The sequence below is a fragment of the Mustela putorius genome, unplaced genomic scaffold (assembly GCF_011764305.1).
Source record: "Mustela putorius furo isolate JIRA1106 unplaced genomic scaffold, ASM1176430v1.1 tig00003834_pilon_pilon_pilon, whole genome shotgun sequence".
Lineage (NCBI taxonomy): Eukaryota > Metazoa > Chordata > Mammalia > Carnivora > Mustelidae > Mustela > Mustela putorius.
Window position 1 is genome coordinate 106,244,021 of NW_025421987.1, and position 22,606 is coordinate 106,266,626.

General features: G+C 48.5%; 1 protein-coding gene across 1 annotated transcript in view; it reads right to left on the reverse strand.

The window, feature by feature from the left end:
• EPHB1 (EPH receptor B1) overlaps positions 1-22,606 on the reverse strand; it is a 419,614-nt gene that overhangs the window by 4,142 nt on the left and 392,866 nt on the right. Inside the window, exons 13-15 of the mRNA XM_004762462.3 lie at positions 9,090-9,239; positions 2,609-2,802; positions 591-746 (exon numbers count right to left, since the gene is read on the reverse strand). Coding sequence (XP_004762519.1) covers positions 591-746; positions 2,609-2,802; positions 9,090-9,239 — 500 coding nt within the window. The remainder of the gene's footprint in view (positions 1-590; positions 747-2,608; positions 2,803-9,089; positions 9,240-22,606) is intronic.

The following is a 22,606-nucleotide window of genomic DNA, read 5'->3' on the forward strand; positions in this document are numbered from 1 at the left end:
GGAGAACCTATTAACATTTCCCAGAACAGGTGCTGCTCAGAACATTCTTGGGGAAGTGATGGACTAATGGATGTTAAAGACCCTTTCTGGTTCTCATCGTATTTGAATAATTTTAGTTTCCGTATTCCTCCACCCTCCTGTGGGAGCTGCAGACTGGTAAATAATTGGTGGGGGAGGGAAACATCTGCTCATTCACGAGCGCTATCTAAGTACGGATCTGAGCTCCCCACACGTCTGGAATTGTTGCTGAATCAGTGCAGTACCCCTTCCTGCAATGTTGCTGAAGGTGCTGGCTGGCTGTGTCCTCTCCATCTGGATGTTCTTTTTGTTGGAGGAGAGACCCTTGATGATGAGACAAATGACCTATGGCTGTGACTCAGAAGAACTCCCCTTTGGGACCAGCATCGATCTCAGCCTCGCCACTCGAGCCCTCCATCTTTCCAGGGCCTTTCCCCACCAGGCCTGGTTCTAAACAGAAGTGGAGCTCTGGGGGTGAGGCCAGAGAGCAGAACTGGTCCCCTGAGCCACAGCACGGAAGGAGACTTGGTCCCCGCCCACAGGTGGCACAGAGGTGAATGCCCGTCACTTACTCTGATGTCATCTGGGTGACCAGCTGGAGGGAGGTGAAGCCAGCGGTGAGGAAGCTGTCCCTATACTGGACCATTTTGATGGCACTGAGCCAGTCATCCACGGTGGTGAAGGCCGTGAAGTCTGGAATGGAGCGGTCTAGCAGGGGCTGGGAAGGCCTGTGACAGAGAGACAGAAAGAGACAGACAGACAAGGGGGAAGTGAGCCCACAACTTCAAAGGTGTGTGGACAGAGCCACACTCTGGGCAGACAGCAGACTTCATGCAGGTTGAGAGTACCTTGCTGACAGGATGCGGATTACTGGGGAGACCTGCACTGACCCTTCTTTCCTTCAGAACTCTGGTGGTGAGGTGGCCCCTCCCCTGCCTGTGGGCCCTGCTACACTTCAGCTGGGCCAGACAGATAGACTGAGGCAGCATGCAGTCTGGAGGAAGAGAAGGCCTGTTCCTCCTTTGCAAACTGGGATTGAGGAGCTTCACCATCCAAGAATATGGTTCTTTTAAAAATATATGAAGTTTACTATAACCTTCCCAAATCTATAGGTAACATTTAGGTATAGGTAACATTTTTTTTTCCTGGTTCTGTCCTCAGCTAATTGAAATCAATGGAACAGAACAGCCCTCTACTGACCTTCTCTGGCACATTCTCAAAGCAAACACCCCACAAATCAACCCACAAAGCAGGGTTCCACCTTGACATATCCGTCAACCCCCAAGACCCATGCCCAGTCCTTCACCAAGAATTAAAGATGTGACCTCCAAAATCTCTTGAACACATCCATCTCTTTCTGCACCATTACTCCGACTTAGGACCCTATCTTCTCCATCATTATTGCTGCAATATTCTCCTGCCCATCTTCCTCACACATGTTCCTTCTTCTTGACATAAGGTCTACACTGTAGGTGGGCGTTCTTTGAAAAATGCAGGTGCATCATGTGAATAACCCTCACCCTGATCCCGAGCCATGTCAAACCTTTCAATGGGTGCTCGCTGCTCTGAAAATCCAGCCCAGAAGACTTCACAGGGCCTACAGACTCTGAGTGTCTGGCCCTTGCCCACCTCGCCAGCCTTAGCCCTGACCCAGTCCCCTCGTAGACTGGACTCTGAACACACTGACCCTGTCCTTCCCATCCTTGAGGCTCTGCATATGCTGTTCCTTGGCTGGGAACACCTGTTCCTCTCCTCAAATCTTCCTTTCATTTGGTTCATGCATTCCCTCCCTTCAGCACTCAACTGGAAGAACGCTCATCAGGGATGTGTCCCTGATACCAGGTAAGGTATGTGTCTATGCTATCCAACACCATGCACCTCCCTGTCATAGTGGCTATCAAGGCCTCAAGTCTGCATTCCTTTGGGTGATCCTCTGGGTTTGGCACTCCTAAATGATTCTAAGCTCCAATAGGGCAGGAATCAGGTCTATCTTGTTCATTTGATACTGTTGGCAATGGGCACAGAGCTTAGCATGTAAGTGCCCAGTAAACTATGGTTGAAAAGATCAACTAATCAGCCAGCTAACACTGCAGTGTTAGAGAGTAACGTAGAGCTGACTGTTGCTGACAGGAGCCCAAAGTCATTCTGTGCATTCTCTCCTAACAATCCAAAGGCTTTGTCTATGCCCCACAGCAATCAGAGCTTTTACTTGCCAATAAGTAGGCCAAGGTTCCAAGTCTGCAGCTCTACCTGGTGTGGTTAACAGAAAGGGTGCCTTCTGGAAATAGGATCTCCCAGAAGTGGGGCCTCGTTACCACTCCTCAATTATTACAGAGCCAGCAGAAGGTGGAAACCCAGATGGGTATCTTGATATCTGCCCATAGCCCATGCTGGGAGTGGGAAATACTTTAGAGAGGTGAGGAAAAAAAAAAAAAGGAAAGATGTCTTGGAGTTTCTTCCATTGGTGGATAAACTTAGGCACCTCACCCTTACTGTTAACATATCTAAAGGCTAGCAGCCTTGCTATTGGGCCTGCCCCCAGCAGTGCGACCACCCACACCCAGGAGCCACGCCATTCTGTGAAACTCACACGGCGGTGATGGTTGCCACAGTCTTGAGACTTGCCGGGTTCCGGATCATCTTGTCCAGGGTGTTGACAATCTCCGCGAAGCGGGGCCGGCTGTTGCGGTCCTTCTGCCAACAGTCCAGCATGAGCTGGTGCAGAGCAGCTGGACAGTCCATGGGTGGAGGCAGCCGGTAGTCCTGCTCAATGGCATTGATGACCTGCAGTGACGCACATGGGGACAGGTATGATGGGGTGAAGAGACACCAGCAGACATAAATTCATAAATTAGCCCTTAAGGATGGAGCTTCCCTGAATCAGGGGCTTTCCTTCCATGCTCAGGTACCTCTCACCATAATGGGCTGTATATGTACTTGGCCTTTTGCCCTAGACTGTGGGCTCCTGGAAAGTAGGGACCATGTCTCACTGTTCCTTCGTGTCCTCAGCATGTGCAGCAAGGCCTGACATACTGAATCTCTGTCAATGCTTCCTGAAGGATGAGCTTGTGAATGGCTTGAACTTCTCCTCTCTGTATCGGGACATCAGGCACCATTCTGCCTTGTTGGCAGCTGGTGGCACGGGGCAGTGATGGAGCAATGGCACTTGGGAAACCTAGTGAGTCTGTTAGTTCTAAAGGATACCCTGCGAAGCCTGCAGTGGCCTGGTCCTCACACTGCTAAGAGAGGGAAGGGATCAGCATTTGATAGAGAGCCTACTTTGTGTCAGGGCCCTTCTCGAAGCTTCCCGTGCTCTGTTTGCCTTCTTCTCCACGATGCAGCACCATGCATTGGGTTGAAGATAATTTGGCTACGTAAACTGGTTAAGTACAGTGACAGCGGTCAAAATAACACGGTGAGTGAGCTAAAATGAACCTTCCCGATCAGGTTTAGGTAATTTGTGCAGTCTCTGGGGGACAATTTTGTTCAGATTTCTAGATCTTTAAGTACTTCTTCCTACTTTTCATATGTTGTAAGAGTTTTTTATTTTTTTAACACCTTACTTCTTAATTTCCAATTCATTTAAATCAATTATGCTTCTTCTATTTTTTTTTTCATCATCGTGAAGATAATTGTAAACGACCCAGTGCTAAACATGTGAATTTATTATGGTTCCCTCCTACCACAATGGAAGGCCTGGAATACAATGAGCGCCTTGGAGTGATGTTGCAAAAATGTACCTATTGAAATGGAAATGTACTCACATTGTAATATTAGGTAAAAGAGCAGGCGGCATAACTGCAGGTTTAGTATAATCTTGCTTTTGGAAAAAAAAAAACAAAAATCAAAACAAAACAAGAAACAGTAATTACACCCATGCATACAAAAGACCTTGGAAAGATACATACCATGGTGTTAATGACGGTTGCCTCTGGGCAGGTAGACCCAGGAGTGCTCTTTATGTTTCTCTTTTTGCTTGTGTTTTTATTTTCTATAATAATTATACATTGATTTTATATTAAAATAAACAGCTCAAGCACCTTAAACAACAAAGGAAATAATTTGGAGTTCAGGGATTTTCAGGTGTTTTTGCCTCTACTTTAAAAAAATGTCACATTCATTTCATTCTTCTTCTTTTTTTTTTTTTAACCTTGTAGATCTGTCAGAAATTAAGCATTTTCAATCAGTTTATATTTTTACAAATTCTATGCCCAGTATATAGGACATAAAGTAGGGCATGAAATAATACGACCTGAAGTCATTAGAGATAATCAAGGTGTATTATTCCTTCTCTTCTAGGTGGTGGGAAAACCAACAAGCATACAAACCATACCGATATTAGCACTATCCACAAACTGGGGACTGGAAACATTCACTTTATGTTATGCCGCTGACAGATTTTTAGCCAAACTCCTGCCAATCAAATCACCTTCTCTCCTTTTAGGAGGGCATTACAGCCCCACTTCTCCAGGAGGAAACAGAGGCACACAGTGCAAATAACCTGCCTGGGGAACCACAGTTAGGAAACGGTAGGACTGAGAAGACATTGCAGGAGGGTCTGATTTTAAGTCTGGAGTATCCTGAAGCCCTCGTTCCCTAGGCTCTGTTGGGCTGCCACTGTAATCAGCCTGGAGAACAGTCCAGGAGTTGATGTCTTCATGGCAGCAAGCAGGGGTATGGAGCTCAACCAAGTCATCCATGAGGAAGGGTGGCCGGGGAGCCTTTCCATCAGCCTGGCTCATAAATTGGCACCTTTTTCCAGTTCCTTCTAGGCAGCCAGACTGAGGGGCCCTGTCACAAAGTCCCTAGTCACTGTGGAGACAAGTGGGATTATCCATTGAATGGCTCTTCTTGGGTTCCCTAAGGACAAGCTATGTAGGGCTAGCGGGAGGGTCTAGTGTCTATTCTCAAACCCTCATCAGGCTAGGGGCCCCCAAAGTCTTCCAGTGTAGGGCAGCTCACGTTCCTCTAAACTGCTGGCATCTCTGCTCAAATTATTTGATGCTAGAGCCCCAAATAGTATGTATTCCCACTGGCAAGCTTCTCTCCCATCTGCCCATAACCAGAGGGAGCACCAGAGTCCGGGCCCTTCAGCAGGAGGCCCAGCTCTATGGTATGACCCACTGACCCAAGCTTTCCTGGGCAGAGTGCCACGAACGAGCCTGGGGGACCCGTGCACACAGTGGATCATCTCTCTGTAATCTCTGGATCAAATGCAACCGAGCTATGCTTCCCATGTCTCCTCTGCACGCCCCCTCATTGGACATGTTGAAGACTGTCCTGCCATTTGCTTTTGTGTTTCCTCTGTTCGCTTGGTAGACCGTCTTTCTTTTCAAGAGGACATCAGAACCACTGATCCCTCCTCCCCACAGGTCAGCCAGGAGGCAGACCCACACACAGTGCTGGGGACGGTATAGCATCATAGCTAAGGACAAAGACATTGGTGGCCTGGGTTCAAATCAAAGTTTCACTTCTTATTTGCTTGAGAACCTTGGGAGAGTCACTTGACTTCTGGAAATTTCACAGATGAGGTTAGTAAAAAGATTAGATGACATGACGAGGCGATGTCCAGCACCATACACGTGAACAGCAGAAGGCATCATTTCATCAGATGGGGGCTGTCATTCCTACCACGTGTAACACAGTAGCTGTCTTGGCAAAGGGGGTTACTGTTGCACTTCTGGTCACTTGAAGGCCTAGAAGGTAGTGTTTGAGAAGCACCAAGCACATGGTGGGGGAGCTAATGAATACCAGATCCTTATTTCTCACCTTCCAAGATAGAGGATAGTCACACTTGTGTTTACAAAATGGAACTTCATGCCATTTGCTATTTCTGTTAGATCATTTTGTTGTTACTACTTGAATTGATATTCTGGAAGCCATGGATGTCTCTTGTACATTGAAAAAAAAAAAAAAAGCCTTTACTCTTCACCCCAAAGAAAAAATTATTTTGGTCATTAATTGATTTATCTGCTGCTTAAGTCTTTCATTGAAATGCTGTGATTTTGGAGAATTTGACTCTTTTTAAGGATCTGGGTATTTTCCAAATTTTATGAGTATATAACTTAAAATCAAATTAAAACATCATCATTTGAAAAAAAGAACTGTGGTCTTCTAGTGGGGTTTGGGGACCATTCTTGGTCACGCCTGCCTTGCTAACAGATGTGGAAAACAGGGAGGAGACAGGGAGAAGCCCCTTCCATCTGGCCAGCCAAGGGCTGTAAACACCTGCTACCATGTTTGAACTGTGTGAAAAGATACAGACCAAGCTTGGGGGCATAGAGTGGTCATCTGAGCAGACTCTTGGAATTCATCAGAGTGAGTCCTGGGTCCCTTTCCTTGGTCTGTAGCAGGTTGGGATAAATGGCTGTTGAAAACACTGGAGATTAGAACGAGATCAGATGGCATCTCCAGAGAGAAGGGAGAGCGAGGGTGTGGGAGTAAGAGAACCACATGAGGCAACTGTCACTCGGGCAGAATAGGTGGCTGGCTCCCTTGGAATGGTCTGCAGCAACCTTTGGGCCTGAAGGCCAGCACAAGCCAGCACCCTGGGCCCTAGGAGGCTGGGGCAGGGAGGGGGGAGGGGCCACCTTTGTTCCCCTGGACCTGGAGAAGGCAGAGGCTGGGAGGGGACAGGGGCTGTTGGTGTGACCCCAGTGCCTCAGAGAAAGTGACTGGAGCTTCTTGGGAGAGGAGCGGAGCCCCTCCCCGGGTCCTCCCATCCTCTGTGGGCTACCAGTAGCGCCCAGACAGGTCTTTCTCATTAGCGAGTCCGGCGGCACCTGCTCCACCTTCCGCAGGGGAGACCGAAGTGGAGAAGCTCAGTGTCGTGGAGGAACCAGGGCAGAGGGGGTTAAGTCGAGCTCTGATGTTTCAGTAAAACCGCAGCTCCTCTCCACAGACACTGCCACTCTCATTATCTCTGTCAATCAGATCCAAGCAGCAGAACTTCCAAGTTCTCTCTCTGGCTGACAAACTCTCTGTACATGTTCAAAGACCTTCCTGGGCTCCGGAAGCCCAATTACCAGCACTCCGACTTGCCTCTGCAATTCCCTTTCTTAAAGCCTTTCAATTGTCATCTGTAGAATCCTCTACTGCCACCACCTCCTGGTTTCTGACGAGTGGGGCTGCAGCCTGGGGCAGCCGCGGCCCCTCCTGGCTGTCTCTCAGGCCAGGCCTTTTCCGAGGGGGCAAAAGGCACCTCCTTCCATCCAGAGAAGAACTGCCCTCAGGGCCATGTTGAGGGGACTTGTCTGGGAGAAATACCACAAAAGTGGAATAAACTGCTACTTTGCATATATTCCTCTTCCCTTTGAGACGCAGCTCGAGAGTCAAATATCTGGAAAGCCCTCCTTACCTCCTCCTTCTAAGTGTTCCCACCACCCAGTGTACGTGCCCCCGGACTGTGGACACCCAGGGACAGAAGCGGCAAGCACCATGCCCAGCAGTGATGAGTGTTTGCTGAATGACTGATCTGGGAATTCTGGAAGTCTGCTATCGGAAATTCCATTTGTTTTCAGCCTAGGTGAATTCATCTGCTGAGAATATCTTGAATGTCAAATCTCGCCTGGCAGAAGGTTTCAGAATCCATTCTTTGTGTGCTGAATTGTTCTTAATAGGATTAAAGTCTCAGGGAAGGGCCTCCATGTTTCTGGATCCCATCTATTACTCTAACAGTCTGTATGGGACCGGGAGGCCACTGATTTCGTGAACGCAGCCTCGACATCAATTCTGACACTTTCTGTTTTGACATGTTCCAGGGGCAGAGGTGAGGCATGGATAATCAGAGATGAGAGGGGACCCAGAGGCCTCACATGGTCCTGAGACCTAGTTAACCTGCAACCCTTTTACCAGCGATGCCGCAGCACCCCTGGAGGCTGGGAGGAGCCCGTCCAGTCCCCACACTCCCCCTGGGAAAGCTTTCCCGAGCTCCTACACAGCCACCTCTCTTGATCCTCTCAGCACCTGCTGTGGCTCTATACCTCAGGTGGGACAGAGGGCTTGCCGAGGCCAGATTTCTCAAGTCAGCCATACCTCAGAGCCACAGAAGCAGGGAGGTGTGGATAGTCACGCTGGTTGGAGAAGTGTGCTGGGGATGGCCCTGCCCCTCCAGCTGCTAGGTTGGGAAATGCAATAACCGCCCCCAAGGGGATGGGCGGAGTAAGCGGAATGGAGGAATGCTGGTTTAGCAATCTGCTCCGCTCCCGAGGAAGGGCAGGTATTGAAAATACAGAAGCGGAATGGTCTGGAGGAACAGCCCAGGACCAAACGCAGTGTGGAAATCCAGATATGACTTTAAATTGGGGCTTTAGCAAAGCAAATCATCCTCAGAAGTCTTCCTCACCTTGCAGTGGTTATGAAGCAAAGGATCCCATCTGGAACACCTCTGCTTAAAGCATTCCAGATGACTCTTTCCCTTCCTTGCCCACCTCTGTCCTTGGAGGGAAACCTGGAGCAGTGCTGATCCCCTCTGCTCAGATAACTCTGCTCCTGTGGGCCATCTGAATGTGACCAGCTTTGGGAAGCCCCATCAGCTCCTCCTTCACTGAGAGGTGACAGAGCAACCCCCCCACCCCCACCAAAGAGTAGATTTTCAGCAAAGAAGGGTCCTTTAGGATTCCTGTCTTTAAAGCAGAGAGGTGTGAATGACGGAGAAACTGCAACCTGCTCAAGGCATCACATCTGTTAGAGCAGACAGCTCCGCTTCCCCTCTGTCACCCATGGCAGGACAGCACACAGCCTGGGCGCTTTGAAGAAGGGCCAGAACTCCTGCCATTGGGCCTGTCCTAGATCATGGTCCACAGTCATTCAGAACCAGCTCCTGGGGCTTCTGGGTTGGCCCAGGCACCTTTACGGGTGCCTGTGGGGCTATTGGCGTTACCACATCTCCATGCCGGACTCTTGGATTAGCCCAAACACTGGTGTCAAGGGGTTCCTTGTACCCCTGCCCGGACACCTCAGGTTCAGATTGTAAGGCCCTGAGCTGACACCAGATAGGAGGGCTGGCTTGCCACTGCCAATGAGAACCCTTGGCTGGGGATTCATGGCAATCGGTTACCGCCGATACTCACATCTTGGTTGGACATATCCCAGTAGGGTCTCTCTCCAAATGACATGACTTCCCACATGACAATGCCATAGCTCCAGACATCGCTGGCAGACGTGAACTTGCGGTAGGCGATGGCCTCTGGAGCTGTCCATCTCACGGGGATCTTCCCTCCCTGGAAGACAGAGAAGTTGGTCAGCCCAACTGTCAGGTTTCTAGTTGAAGGCAGGAGAAAATGAACTCGGTCTGTATGTCCTTTCCACTCCCCTCGGGCCTCCTACACCTTGTGAATTACGGTAGCCAGAAGAGCCCACCCCGTATGGCTAGCTTTCATTCTGCACCCACGTACAGGGGTTGGGTAGTGGTGGGGGATTTGTGTGGCCCGTGCTAGTCTGACACCGTATCTGGGCACACCTGTGAGGTGGTTGCTGTGCTGGGGTTTTGTTGGTCCCCAATTCCCTGCATGCTGATCCTAATGTTGAGTCAGGGGGAAGCAAAACAAACACAAAAAGGAAGAACATGGCAAGCAGTCCTTCCTGGGGGCCTTCTACTACAAGGTCACACCCTGCTGCCCCCTACCCCATTTTATTTGTGTTCCACCTGTTGGGGTTTGTGGGGGGGTTCCTCACCCTGCAGCTTGAGGACAGCCCTGGGCTGCACTGGGTTGAGCGGCCCAGTGCCAGGTCTCTGTAGGCGCTGGCCACCTTCCCTGCCTTTCGGTGGAGGTTGATATTTGGAGGCTGGAGATAGACTTTTCACTCCTATGTCTGCTTCTCCTTCTTGCCCTCCGAACCCACACTGGATGTTTCCAGCTTGGCTCTCTGCTTGGCCCTTAGCTTGTCTGCCAGACCTTGGCCTGTTTTGAGTACCTAAAGGATGGCTATCCTCCATTTTTTCCGTCAATGTTAGGCAGTGAGCTCTACTTCGTGCCAGGTCCTTTTTGAGGAGCTGGTGTTCCAGACATGAGCCAGGCATGGTCCCTGCCCTCAGGCTACACAGGGAGTGGGGAAGGAAGACAAGAAAACAGACACAGAAAATGTGTCGTTCGCAAGACAGAAAGTGAGGAGGGTGAGGCTGAGGCAGAGACAGGGTGTCTGAGGGCCAGAGTAGACGCCCTAACGTAATAGACAGTGGGTGGCGAAGGTGGCCACGAAGCCACAGGACCAGTGTCCTGAGGGTTTAAGAGCAAGCACCTGGAGCCTTTGCATGGGTCTGGAAACCAGTACAGCCCCATTCAACCTATGTGACCTTGGGCAAGTTACCTAACCTCTGTGTGCAACTCCTTCTCATCAGCAAAATGGGGGGAACAATCTCACCTATGTCATCTGATTGCTGGGGGGATTATGTGAGTTCCTATCCACACAGTGCTTGGGACAGGGCCTGGCATGCCCCATGCATGAGAACTGTTACTCCACTCTATCTTCAGTCCCAGGGGACAAGCAGCAGAAGTTCACCAAAGACGGGGGAGGAGGGAAGCCCACGCAGGTAGGAGTGTATGCAGGTGCCAGGATGAGAACGGGGATGATAACCAGCTGCAAGGGGGAGCTGGACATGGCTGGAGCTTGGCCACCCCTAGGGGGAGGGAGGGGCAGGGGCAGAGAGCAGGGGATGCCCTCAGCTCCTCGAGGTGAAGTGGGGGCACTTGCCAGCACTGCTCTCCCCAGCTCATCCCTCTCTAGAACAAATACGATCCTCATTCTCATGTCTTCCTGCCAAGGGGCAGGCTTTCCCTCCCCAGCCTTTCCCCCTGCCTGGACTCTGCCTGCACAATACACAGACTCCCTCCCTCCCCTCCACAGCGGACTCAAGCCTCCACCCGAAAGAGGCTATATTTATACTGACCGCTCCGGATCTGTTCCAGTCACCAAAGATGCATGTTGGACTTGGGCACAAATACCTCTAAAATGTGTAAGTGGTTAATCTGAGGGCGAGCAACAGAGAAAGGAGCAAGAGGCAAAGTGTATTTATATCTGGTTTCCTGACCGGGTCTGGGAGGAGTAGGGACCCCTACCCGGCTAGGACCTCCCCAGGTACACATCCAGCTTCCTGCAAAGGAGCCAGCCCTGATTTCCCCTGAGGACGACAGCAGGCCTTTGCTGTGGGAGATAGCCTCTGCACAAATGCCAGCGTGACAAATGCCTAGAGGGAAGGCCTGGGCCTCTGCTGCACTCAGCTGCTTTGTTCTCGCTGGCCCCAGAATAGCAGTGGGTTCACCGGCTTTATCTACCAGGCACCCACGTCTGGGAAGAGAGGGGCGAAAATTCAGCCAGTGAACCAGGAGTCATCGAATGCCTGGAGGCCAGGGTCCGCCAAGGGAGTGGACTCCGCACCCTGAGAAGGCTTGGGCCCAGGGGAGGGGTTTCTGTTCTCTCAGAATACCTGGGTTAAGTGAGGCAGGAGAGAGCAGGAGTTTAATTAATGTGACTGTGTGTGTGTGTGTGTGTGTGAGAGAGAGAGAGAATGTGACTGTGTGTGCGCGCGCGCACGAGAGAGCGAGAGAGAGAGAGAGAGAGAGAACAGGGCTCTGTGACTGAGTACTTATCAGTATGTGTGAGAGCAGAGTGGGCGATGGAGAGAAAGCTTGGCTGTGTAGGTCTGTGGGTAAGAGTTCGGGCTTATCTTCTGTGTGTCTGTGTGTGTCAGAGAGGGGGAGGGGCGTGAAGTGGCTCTTCTGAATTTCAAAGAGGTGGTTTGGGAGTCTGAAGGTGTCCTCTCTGCCAAGTCTGGAGCGGACCCCAGGGGCTGCCGGTGACAGCTGTTGAGTTGCTCCCTCTCGCATGTAAAGTGGCGGAGCGGGGCCCGCTGGGCCTGCTGGCAAAGCGCCTCGGCCCTCCCCGCCACCTTGCGCTGCCGGGCCTCACTGAGCACTGAGTCTGGCCTGTCACGGCCACCGCCCCCCACCAATCCCAGTAGGGAGCAGAGCCTTCCAGAAGAGCTGCCCTGGACAGACAGGTGACAGCTTGTCATACCAGCTCTCTCACTTAGCCGAGAGAGCAGGTCCATGCTGACCTCCAAGGCAAACAAGAGGAAGGGGAAGCGGGCGGGCGGCGAGGTGCAGCACAGGGATGGCTGCTTTCCTTCCTGGGAATTTTAAACTTCTCTCAGCCTTTCAAACATCAATTCATCTGTGTTGCCTTCTGATGCTCAGAGGTAATTATGGTGAGGATTATCTAACTTGTCTTTGGTTATGTGAAAGGAAAACTATTAATTTAGGTGTAGTGACCAGCCCCACGGAGGGAGACTGGAAGAAAAGTTAATGGAATGGTGTTACAGCAGGCAGGGGTCTGCTAGAGAGGACAGTCCTCCTGCTGGGAGAGAAGTCTGGGCCAGAAGGCCCAGGGCCAATGTACTCATATGATTGCGAAGTGCTCTAGGAGTCACTGGCTCTCACCAAAGCAGGCATGAGAGCACAGAGAATGTGTGATTTGGGAAGGAGCAGGAGGGAAGAATTCTCAGGGGTTGAGGAACAGCTGAGGCTCATTGGGAAGGAAACTGTGTCCACATGGGCAAAGAAAGGGTGACAGTGGTCTTCAAGGGTGTGCTGTCCCCAGCACAGGGTTTCTTTCTCCAAGACACCAGATGACTGCTATTGCCAGGGACGCGAAGACAGTCTGCATTCTGCAGGGACCCAGTTTCCCCAGAGCTGCCACGGGGCCACTGCTGGGATGTGTGGGAGGAAGAAGAGAAGAAAAGGGAGGAGCATCTCACCACCATCAAGGCCCTAATCTCCCCAACAAGACTTCAGACCCTGACCTTCCACATGAAGCTTTACACTGAGTGGTTGTGCTGCTGAGAAATTCTTCAAAAGTTTGAAATCCACTGCTTTAGAATAATCATGCTTTCATCCTGGTATAAGGCAAACTCTAAAGTGTGTGTGCGTGTGTGTAATTTGATGAACTAAGAGAAGATACTCAGCAGGGGATTAATTCGGCAGTGGGTTATACGAAGCTAACCCACACCTGCGTGGGACCACCAGGTCGAAGGTCTCCGCATAGAGATCCATCAGTCCCTCAGCCGCAGCCAGCCTTGCAAAAGCATTGAGGTGGGACCCACGCTGCCCAGCACCCTGGCGGAGAGGAGGCAGTCCGTGGTGAGACTCAGCTCCACTCTCAATGATCAGGGGATAGCCCCAGTGCTCCCCAGCCAGCTCACTCTCTTGTCACAGTGAGATTAAACATAACAGCTCATAGCTTTGGTTCTAAAACTCAGTCAATTGTGGAGCTTTGGAAGCCAAAGTCTGAGCATAACACCCATTCCCCTTGCTGACAACTTATCCCAGTGATGCCCATAAAAGTAACACTTGCGTGGGCGAGAGGCATTGCTACAGTGCTTTTCTCTGCCATCTTGTGTGAGATGAAGTCTCAGTGGGCATGTAGCAGGAATCAAGACACTCATGAATACTGAGTGTGGTGATAAAAGACTTGTCCGTCAAATACTGGGACCATGCTGCATGAGGAATCCCCTGGAAGTCTGGAAGCGATAGGTTTATGACCAAGAGCATCATGCAATATCTCTGAATTCCACAATAAACAACTCTCCAAAAGGTTTACAGCATATAAAACATATTGGGGTTGTTGGGAAGATCCAGCATGATATATGTGTGAACCACTCAATGTATTATTGTTACCATTAAACAAGATTTATTGGGTTGTGTTTGTTGGATTGTATCCCACTCAGCCCCCCTTCCCCAAAGGAATATGTTCAAGTTCTAACCTCCTGTACCAGTGAATGTGACCTTATTTGGAAACTGGGTATTTCAAAATGTAACTAAGTAAAATGAGATCATACTGGATAAAGAGGTGGACCCAGCAGCCAAAGACTGGTATCCGAAGAGGGTCCTGTGAATACACAGAGACAGATAGGAGGGAACAATGCAGGAAGATGGAGGCAGAGATTGGAATGATGTACCTGTGAGCCAAGGAAGGCCGAGGATTGACAGCAACAGCCAGAAACTAAGAGAAGGGCATGGAACAAATTGTTCCCTAAAGCCTTGGGAGGGAGCGCTATCCAGCCAGCACCCTTGGTTTTAGACTTCTAGCTTCCAGAACAGCAAGAGAAAAAATTGGGGTGGGGGGGGGGGTTGAAAGCACTCAGTTTGTGCTACTTTGTAACAGCAGTCACAGGAAACTAACACATTGAGTATATAAATGTTTCTCAGGCCCTAGCTTAGAAGCACTGTAGCTGAATTCCCAGGTAGCTCTGCCACCTCCTGCGGCCCTTAGGAGGCAGTGGGATTTGGGAGTGAGAGGCACTTCTACCATTTAGACTGAAGGCCAGCAGAGAAGCCCCGGCGCCCTCCGTGACATTGCCTCCGTGCTGGTGATTGGACCCAGCCTGGTATACACGTTCCCTTTGTTCAGCCACGTGAGCATTGTGTGGTGAGGATGTCAAGAGGCAGCTCCATGGCACTTCCCCCACTGTGGTAATGAGGACAAGTGTCAGAAGGCAGCCTTGACCATGACTTTCCTCCTACTCACTGGGGAGTCATGGCACTCCCGTGGGAGAGTCCACCCGCACTTTACCAGAGGGTCCGAAGACCCAGCTGGCTGCTCCAGGCCTAGGGAGCCACACCTGAGTTGTAGAGCTAGAGTTCAAGGCAGCATCGATACCCTTATTCCTGTCAGACTCAGAAAACCCAAACTGGTGGTTCTCCAACTTGGCTGACCATTGGAATCACCCTGGAGAAGGCTGGTTTTTTCGCTTTTTTTTGTTTGTTTGTTTGTTTTTTGTATTTCCTTTCTTTCTTTTTTTTTAAATGCCAGTGGGTATTCTAATTTATTTAGAATCTCTGGTTGTGGTGAAGCCTAAGCACTGGTAGGTTTTAACATTTTAACATGCTTCAGGTGGCTCTAATGTGCAGTCATTAGTCACAGCCACTGGCCTGGAACAGTGGTTCTTAAATCTCAGTGTACATAAGAATCTGGAAGTCTTGTTAAAACACACATCACAGAACTCTAATCCAGACTTTCGAATTTACCAGTTCTGGGGTGGGGAAAGGGGAGCGGGGTTGAGAATTTACATTTCTAACAAATTCCCAGTGTGGTGCCCACACTTTGAGAACCACTGTCATAGACCAGCCCAGCATAAATCAGTGAGGTTTCTTGATTACGGGCTCTGGGCATTGTTAGTGTCTCGGTTGAGAAGGATTCTGAGACTTCATCTGAGCTCAGCAAGGAAGAGGGCCATGGCTGATGAGCGATATCTGCCACGGGAGAGGGAATGAATGGCTATATATATGGTGAGTGTTTGGCAACACTGCACTAAGCCTTGAAAGATCTCAAAATGATGGGGGAGAAAATGTTAGCAAGCTGGTTTCACCAAAGTTTCCATCAAGTATAGTTGTGACCTAAGGGAAATGCAGGGCTTATTGAAGTGAAGTTTCCATTGCACAGAAAGTGTCCCTCCGGAGTGGCCTTTGGACACTCACTGTGCAGCAGTGACCATCCTGACCTGTGCAGCTGGTCAGCCTGGGTAAGACATCTACCATGAACTGTCAAACAGTCCAGACACTGATGGCCCTGTCCTCAGGGTGCATCTGTGGGTTACGCCTTCCTCTGGTTCCCCAGTCACTGGCCACTGCCCGGGACCAAGGGGGTCCAACCATTAAATTAAGAAGTTATATTAGAATGAATGTCTCTATTTAACAGCGCTTGGAAAGTACACTGACCCGTTTCCCCCAACCTAATCAGCAAAGTGATTTTTCCAGATAAGACCGGTATCAGCCAGGAAGGAAAAGCAGGTTCTGCCTAAAAGGTTATCTTTCTTGAGTGTTACCAGCTTCTAACAGCCAGTGGAAATGGCTTCTGGCTGCAGAATTGCAATTGAGTCTATATAATAAAGAGGCTGTTCCTGGTTCCCCAGGAAGCCAGGAATTTGCATGAAAACAGTCTCTCCATCTTCTGAGAGAGTTCATCTGGCCCTGCTGCTTATTTCTTTCCAGAAGCCACAATCTTGATGGTGACACTGTAATTTATTACCATGCTAAGGATTATGATACAACATACAGAGAATTAGAACTTGAGGTGGGAAACAGGCTGCAGGAACAGGTGAGCTTTTGGAGAGGATGGTCTTATTTGTCATGCAAATGACACAAATAACAGAGAAAAGACAACCCAAAAAGACACACTGCATTGGCTTCAGACAAAATTGTTTCTAAATAGAATGTTTTTCAAAGCTTTTCTTGAAGCATTAGTTGCTCCTCCAAAATGAATGACACAATGTATTTCATACTAGTAATAAAATATGTGATTTGAATAACTACAAATGGAGAGATTTACAGTCGGTGGGGTCCTTGCTACCTCTCCCCTGAGCTTTGTGAGTGCTGAAACCCTTCTGTGAGCTGCTGCAAAAGGTAATTGCAGCCCAAACATCATTTTCCAGCAGCTAGAGAAAGGCCTATTTGGACATAAATTAACTAAAAATATGCGGATGATAGTGTGTGTTTCATGTGTGAAGAACAGAAAGGCCACTCGGTGACGTTTCCCAGCTGAAAAAAAAAATTCTGTTCAACCAACCAGACGCTGTCTCTCTGTACTATAGCAGCCGGGCAAACAGCTGTCTTTTACTACTCGCCCTCAAAATAGTCCCTGATGGCTGAGATGTGGGCAGACATTCTTCTTATTATTATTTTTATCATATAGCACTTCTTGAGTTTATAATTAAAAAAAAAAAAAAAAGTGTGGAGGGCCCCAGATAAATAATTCACGGGCTGCCTTCATTCACTTGACCATGGGTACCTTCTCTGGTCCAAGCCAGGGAACAATACCACTTCTGCCCTGAAGAGGGCACTCTCCAGAGAATCTGGAAATGGTCATGGGCTCTGACCGGGCTCTGATCGGCTCTGACATGGCCCCTGACTGGGTCTCTCCTGGTGCAATCCCAGAAACCTGGGCCTTGCTCTCAATGATCCTGAAAAGCCGGCCTCTCGAGTGAGTAGTTGGATTAAGTGGCCCAGAGGGCTGTGGCTTCTCTGCTCTTGACCTTCCCAGAGGCTGGACTGATGGTAACTAGGGAGGGAGCCAGTGCTCAGCAAGAAGGAATCTGCCATGCCACTGAGAGGAAAACAGCCCAGCTCCCAAGGTGGGGTGGGGACGGCAGGCCTCTGGGACCTTTGGCTGACAAGGTTGTTGGGGAGGATCAGGGAACAGGAGAGGGGCAGGACTGAGGAAGGGGCTAGGCAACCACGCTGCTATCTCTCTACCTTCCCTTTCCTGTGCCATGTCCAGTACATACCCAAGGCTTCTCTGAAAAATACAAGAACGGTGCTTTTTCTTGGAGCCCCACTCCCACCCCCACTGCTTCACTGCTGCCTACTCCCAGCCCCAAGACCACCCTAACCAGTTACAGTTCTCTGCACTGACAACTCCTGGGCTTTCCCACTTGTCCCCACATCTCTGTGGCTCCTGTCTCTGTCAATTACCTGTGAGGGCCATCCCACCTTTGCCCCTGTGTCTCCCCCATGAGCTCAGGCACCACACTCTTCTTGCATTGCACTCCTGCCCTACGCATGAGGGCACTCGGGCTTCCTGGACTGGGCCTGCCCCTCTCATGACAATGTGGCCTCTGCTGGCACAGCTCAGAGACCTCTGTCCAGTCATGTGGGAAGCCTATGGGGTTTATTCCATCATCCTCACTGAGTTGACTATCACCCTTTAATTTTTTCCTCCTCTTCACCTGATGTAAGCATCTGACAGATTATCCATGGCAACCGTTTTAATAGATATGCTGGGTATGTTCCTTATTCACAGTGTAATTTTTGGTGCCTGACCAATGCCCACTAGCTACACTTGTAGTCTCTCTTCCTGTCCCCACCCTCCAATAGCTATTTGAAAATAATCAGTCACATTAAATAGCTTATGTTCTTCTGGCCTTCTGAACCACACTCCCTTCTTGGCATGGCTTTGCTCTCAAACAATCCCAGCAGTTATAACCAAGTCACTTAACCACTCTGTCTTACTGTCTCCACCTGCCAATAGGGATAATAATGCTTAATTATCTCAGAGGGGTGTATGAGGAGCTGCTAGCTGACGCTGGCAGAGTGTGAGATGTGCGGCAAGGCTGCTCTGCCTGCCTCCAGCCGTGAGCCCTATTCTCTGGGCCACATGTCCTCCTCTGGTGGGCATGAGGGGTGGCCAGGGAGGGCAGAACCAGCCCCAAAGACCCTTCGGGGAGGCCCGCTCCTTTCCATGTACCTTGCACATTGCTCATGTGAGTCAGTTTTCTAAAGTTCCTTATACAAGCACTGGGAGCTGGTGAGGAGAGAAGCGCAGCCTGTATCCTTGCCCCATCAAGGGTGGGGAGGGCACTTGAACCTGGGTCTTCCCATTCCAAATCCTGCACTGCCTTCTCCTCAGAGCGGTAATGGTATAAATGGGGGAATGTGTCCCTTATGTGGAGGGCAGGTGGCAACTTTTCTCTGACAAATGGGGGAAAAAAGGATTGGCTTCTGTTTACCTTTCACAGAACATGGAGCCCTGGACTCTCAGCCAGGTGTCCTGTCCCACCTGTGCTGTTCCAACCCAGACTGCCCAAGACCAAGTAAGCTTTGGGACACAAAAGGCCAGAGTGTACTGCACTTTCGGTATTTGGGAAACATTTGCTGAGATACAAGAATATTAAAGTGTATCTCCAACTGAAATGCGAAAAAAAACATTCAATTGCTTTCTTTTTAAAATAAAGCATTCACAAGAGGGTAAGTTGTACAGGTCAGGAATAAGAAGACTGATGGGACTCAGTGTGAGCGAGGGAACAGGGACATGGGCAAACTCTCACCAGCTGTGGTGGGAGTTAAATCGGCAAAATATTTTGGGAAATAAACTATTCTCTACCCAAATTTAAAATATGCAATTCTTAACATCACCACGAGGGGCAGATGAGCAACAAGGACACACCACCAGTTAAATAATATAGGATGCGTAACCTGGGTCTAATCTGACAAACATAGAAAAAGGGAGGTTTTATTTTTTTTTTTAAAGATGGTATTATTTAAAAATGCCAATCTCATAAAAAACAAAGGAAGGCTATGAAAATACCCCAGGTTAAAAAACTCTAAATGAACATGACACAAAATACAATATCTGATCTGAGACTAGAAGCTGCACTAGGAAGAAAAGGTGCTACAAATGACATTTTGGGGTCAGTTAACAAAATTACAATACAGACAGTATAGTATTCTTTATTGTAAAATAAATACTTTTATCCACATCAAATGACTGAAATTGATAGCTGTACTGTAGTTATATAAGAAAATGTCCCTATTCTCAGGAAACGCAGAAGGTTGCACTCAAATATATGAAGATGCAGAACCATGAGGTAGCCAACATTTCTTCCAAGAATTTAGAAAAAAAAAAAACAACTTCTATTTTTTGGGAGGCAGTGGGGAAGCAGACAAATGATAAAGAAATGGAGGTGAAGTGTTAATAATAGTGTTAATAATAGGTAAAGAATCTGGAAAAAAGTTATGAGTGTATCATTCTTATTCTTGGCATTTTTATTTAAGCTTGAAAGTGTTTAAAATATGTAAAATGTGCAAATTCTTCAGCCCAGGGATTTCTGTCCTTGGAATTTATTGTACAGAGATATCCATACGGGTGTGCAGAGACATCCATGTAAGAACATTCACTGAAACTCTGTTTGAAATGATACAAGCTACCAGGATGGCCATCCAGAGACAGCTAGTTAGTTTCCAAAGTTTCTTCATACAAAGGATGCCTGAGACATTGACAAGGACAGCAGAGAAAAGTCTCCAAAGGCATGAACTAAGGTACTAAGAGAGTAAAAGTTCACAGTCATGACATGTTCTTAAGTAACACAGCAAGAGGTGGTTTATATAAGATGAGACCATTTTGAGGACCCTCGAGAGATATACACACCCACACCAAACTATTGCTGACAGTGACTTCCAGGAATTGAGAAGGGAAAGTCTGTTTCCCTTTATGCTTTAAACACACTTTGATTTTTTAATGTTTTTAAGCATAGCTTTTATACATAAAACCATAACATTAAAAAAAAAATAAGGCATTCGAGAAACTTCTCTCTTCAGATGGGCTGACCTTCCAAGTTGGACTATAAGCTCCTTTTTCTCTGGCTGCTCTGAGATCAGTCCTCTCCAGGTGTGGGTGGAAGGAGAGGGGTTATGAGAGCCAAAAATCTGATGAGGGGGCTGGTGATAATGGCCACTAAGGAAAGGCTCAAGTCCAGGGTTGGTGGAGCAGAGACCAAGAGGTCTCTTTCCATTGTGAAGAGCTCAGCAGCCTGTACAGCCATATTGCTCCCTGGGTACACCATTTTCCTACTTGGTATCTCAGATTACCAGAGACATACTGTCACTCATTAATTAATTTCTTAATTCAGTTCACAAACAGTAACTGAGCAGTACATGCAAGCCTGGGGATACTGTGATAAAAGAGGAAGGCAGGCCAGTAGAGGGGAGAGAAGAATGCAGAGCTGGCTAGAATATGAAGAGTGTGGCAGAGGCTTAGGAGGGTAACTGAGCAGTTGTGAGTAGGGTGAGTAGTGACATGCAGCCAGGTGCAGGTTGGTAGAACAGCGCTGAGAGCACAGAAGAGGCTGGACCTTGGGCCTGAGTGTGCATGGTTGTTCTCAATCTCTCTCACCCTTTGGCCTCAGATGCAGCTGTCATGTGTAGGTCTGCTCGACAGAACCTTTGGTTGGGGTGCACTCAGGTCTCCAGCTTGATTTAGACTTTGGCCAATGTTGCCAGGATCTCATGTGTCCTTTCACTGATGACTGATGTATTTTTGATATGCTTTAGGATTTATACTACATTTCCCCATTCCTTAGAAAACCAACAATGGAGTTGTTTCTACATTCCCAGACCTAATTTCCCCAATCTGGTGGGTCTAGACCCCTGGTCTTCACCTCGCCGCCCATGAACAAATTTACCATATGGCTGTCCTAAAGGCAGATGGGTTCTTCACAGTGGGAAGAGAGACCCCTCACTTGAGCCTTTCCTGTGGCTCTTGGTGGCTGCCACCACCAGCAACATTCACTGGACTTGGGGCCTTCCTAATCTTGCCTCAGACTTGAAGCTCTGTCTAGGACTGCGGGGTCTCAGTTCCAGAATTTTCTGTAATTATGAGAGTCATGGCAGCACCTCCTGCTCAAGTCCAAAACACCCCATTTTTAGAGGGTTAAGATTCCATTTTATCTGGAGGCTGGTAAACTGTGAACCACCACCACCCAAAAAAACCCCAGTTACTATTTCCACTAGATTCATGGTCTCTCAAGGCCTTGAACCCATACTCACAATTTTGTGGGAGCCTAAAAGGTTCAGGAGATAATCTTCAACCACAAGTCACGAGAAGTCCTGGAAAGTACCCAAGATCTATGGCCTGTGCATGTGATTAAGATGATTAAGAAAAGCCTTCTCATCTGGTCTTGTTGAAGAGCCTCCTAGAGGTTCTACAACCTGTAGGAATATTTCAATATTTCCCAAGGCCTTTAAGACTTTCACATTTTTTGCGGCCTTTCAGGGCTGTGTTTTTTTCCTGTGGCAAAGGATGGGTGGGATTAGGACAGGTGAAGGACAGGACATTCCAGGTCTGAAGCAGAGCAGGTATGAAGGCGGAGAAGTAGGAATTAATGAGCCAGCTTAACTGTGGGCAGAGAAGAGCTTGTCTGTTTCCCCCTTCTTCTGCCCCCCAACCCTGCAAGTAAATCAGACTGTTTACATCAAAAGTGTGAGCAGAGTGGATAGCGATGGAATAAGACCAGGTCTGCAAAGCAACAGTCTAAAACAAGAATTGGGAACAGATGAGAATCTTAATGTTTTTAGCCAAAGGTCATTCCAAAACTTTCCCAGGCAAAAATCAAAGAGAATATGATCTTCAGAATGTTATTGGGCTGACTTTCCAAGTAGAATGAAGGAACATTGAATCAGATTATAGAACTACCATCCAAAATATCAGTGACAAGTGTGACATGGCGGCTGGTGTTGGAAAATATTCATTCTGCAGCCATAATAATAAAAATTAGTTCAGATCAGAGTCATCAATGGATGCTAAGGGGGGGGGGAGAATTTCCACGAAGAGCAGGATGTTTGCACAGCCTGTCTTCCCATGGATTACTTATCAGTTACCAGAGGAAAACAATGTAATGTCTACTGAGTGCAAATATATAGTGGAGAAGTTGGACAAAACTTTGACCAGGTGATTAAAATGATGAAGGGCACATGGATCTCCCATGTCTTGAGGTATAATAACCTAGGAAGTACACAATATCACTCATGCAGGATTATAGCCAAGAATGTAGAACCCGAAGCTAATTATGAGGAATACCAGAAAAGCCCCAAGGAAGATTGTTCTATTAATGAAAAAAAAAGTGACTGTGTTCCTTAACAACAACAACAAAAAAGTCAGTGTCACGAAAGACAAAGAAAGACAGTGGAATTGTTCCAGAATGAAGGAGATTGATTGACCAGACACAATAACTAAATCTGAGACCTGACCCTGGGCTGCAGGAGCTGGAGGGAATTCCCTTCCAGGAGAGACTGGTTTTGATAAACTGAAATCATATCTATTT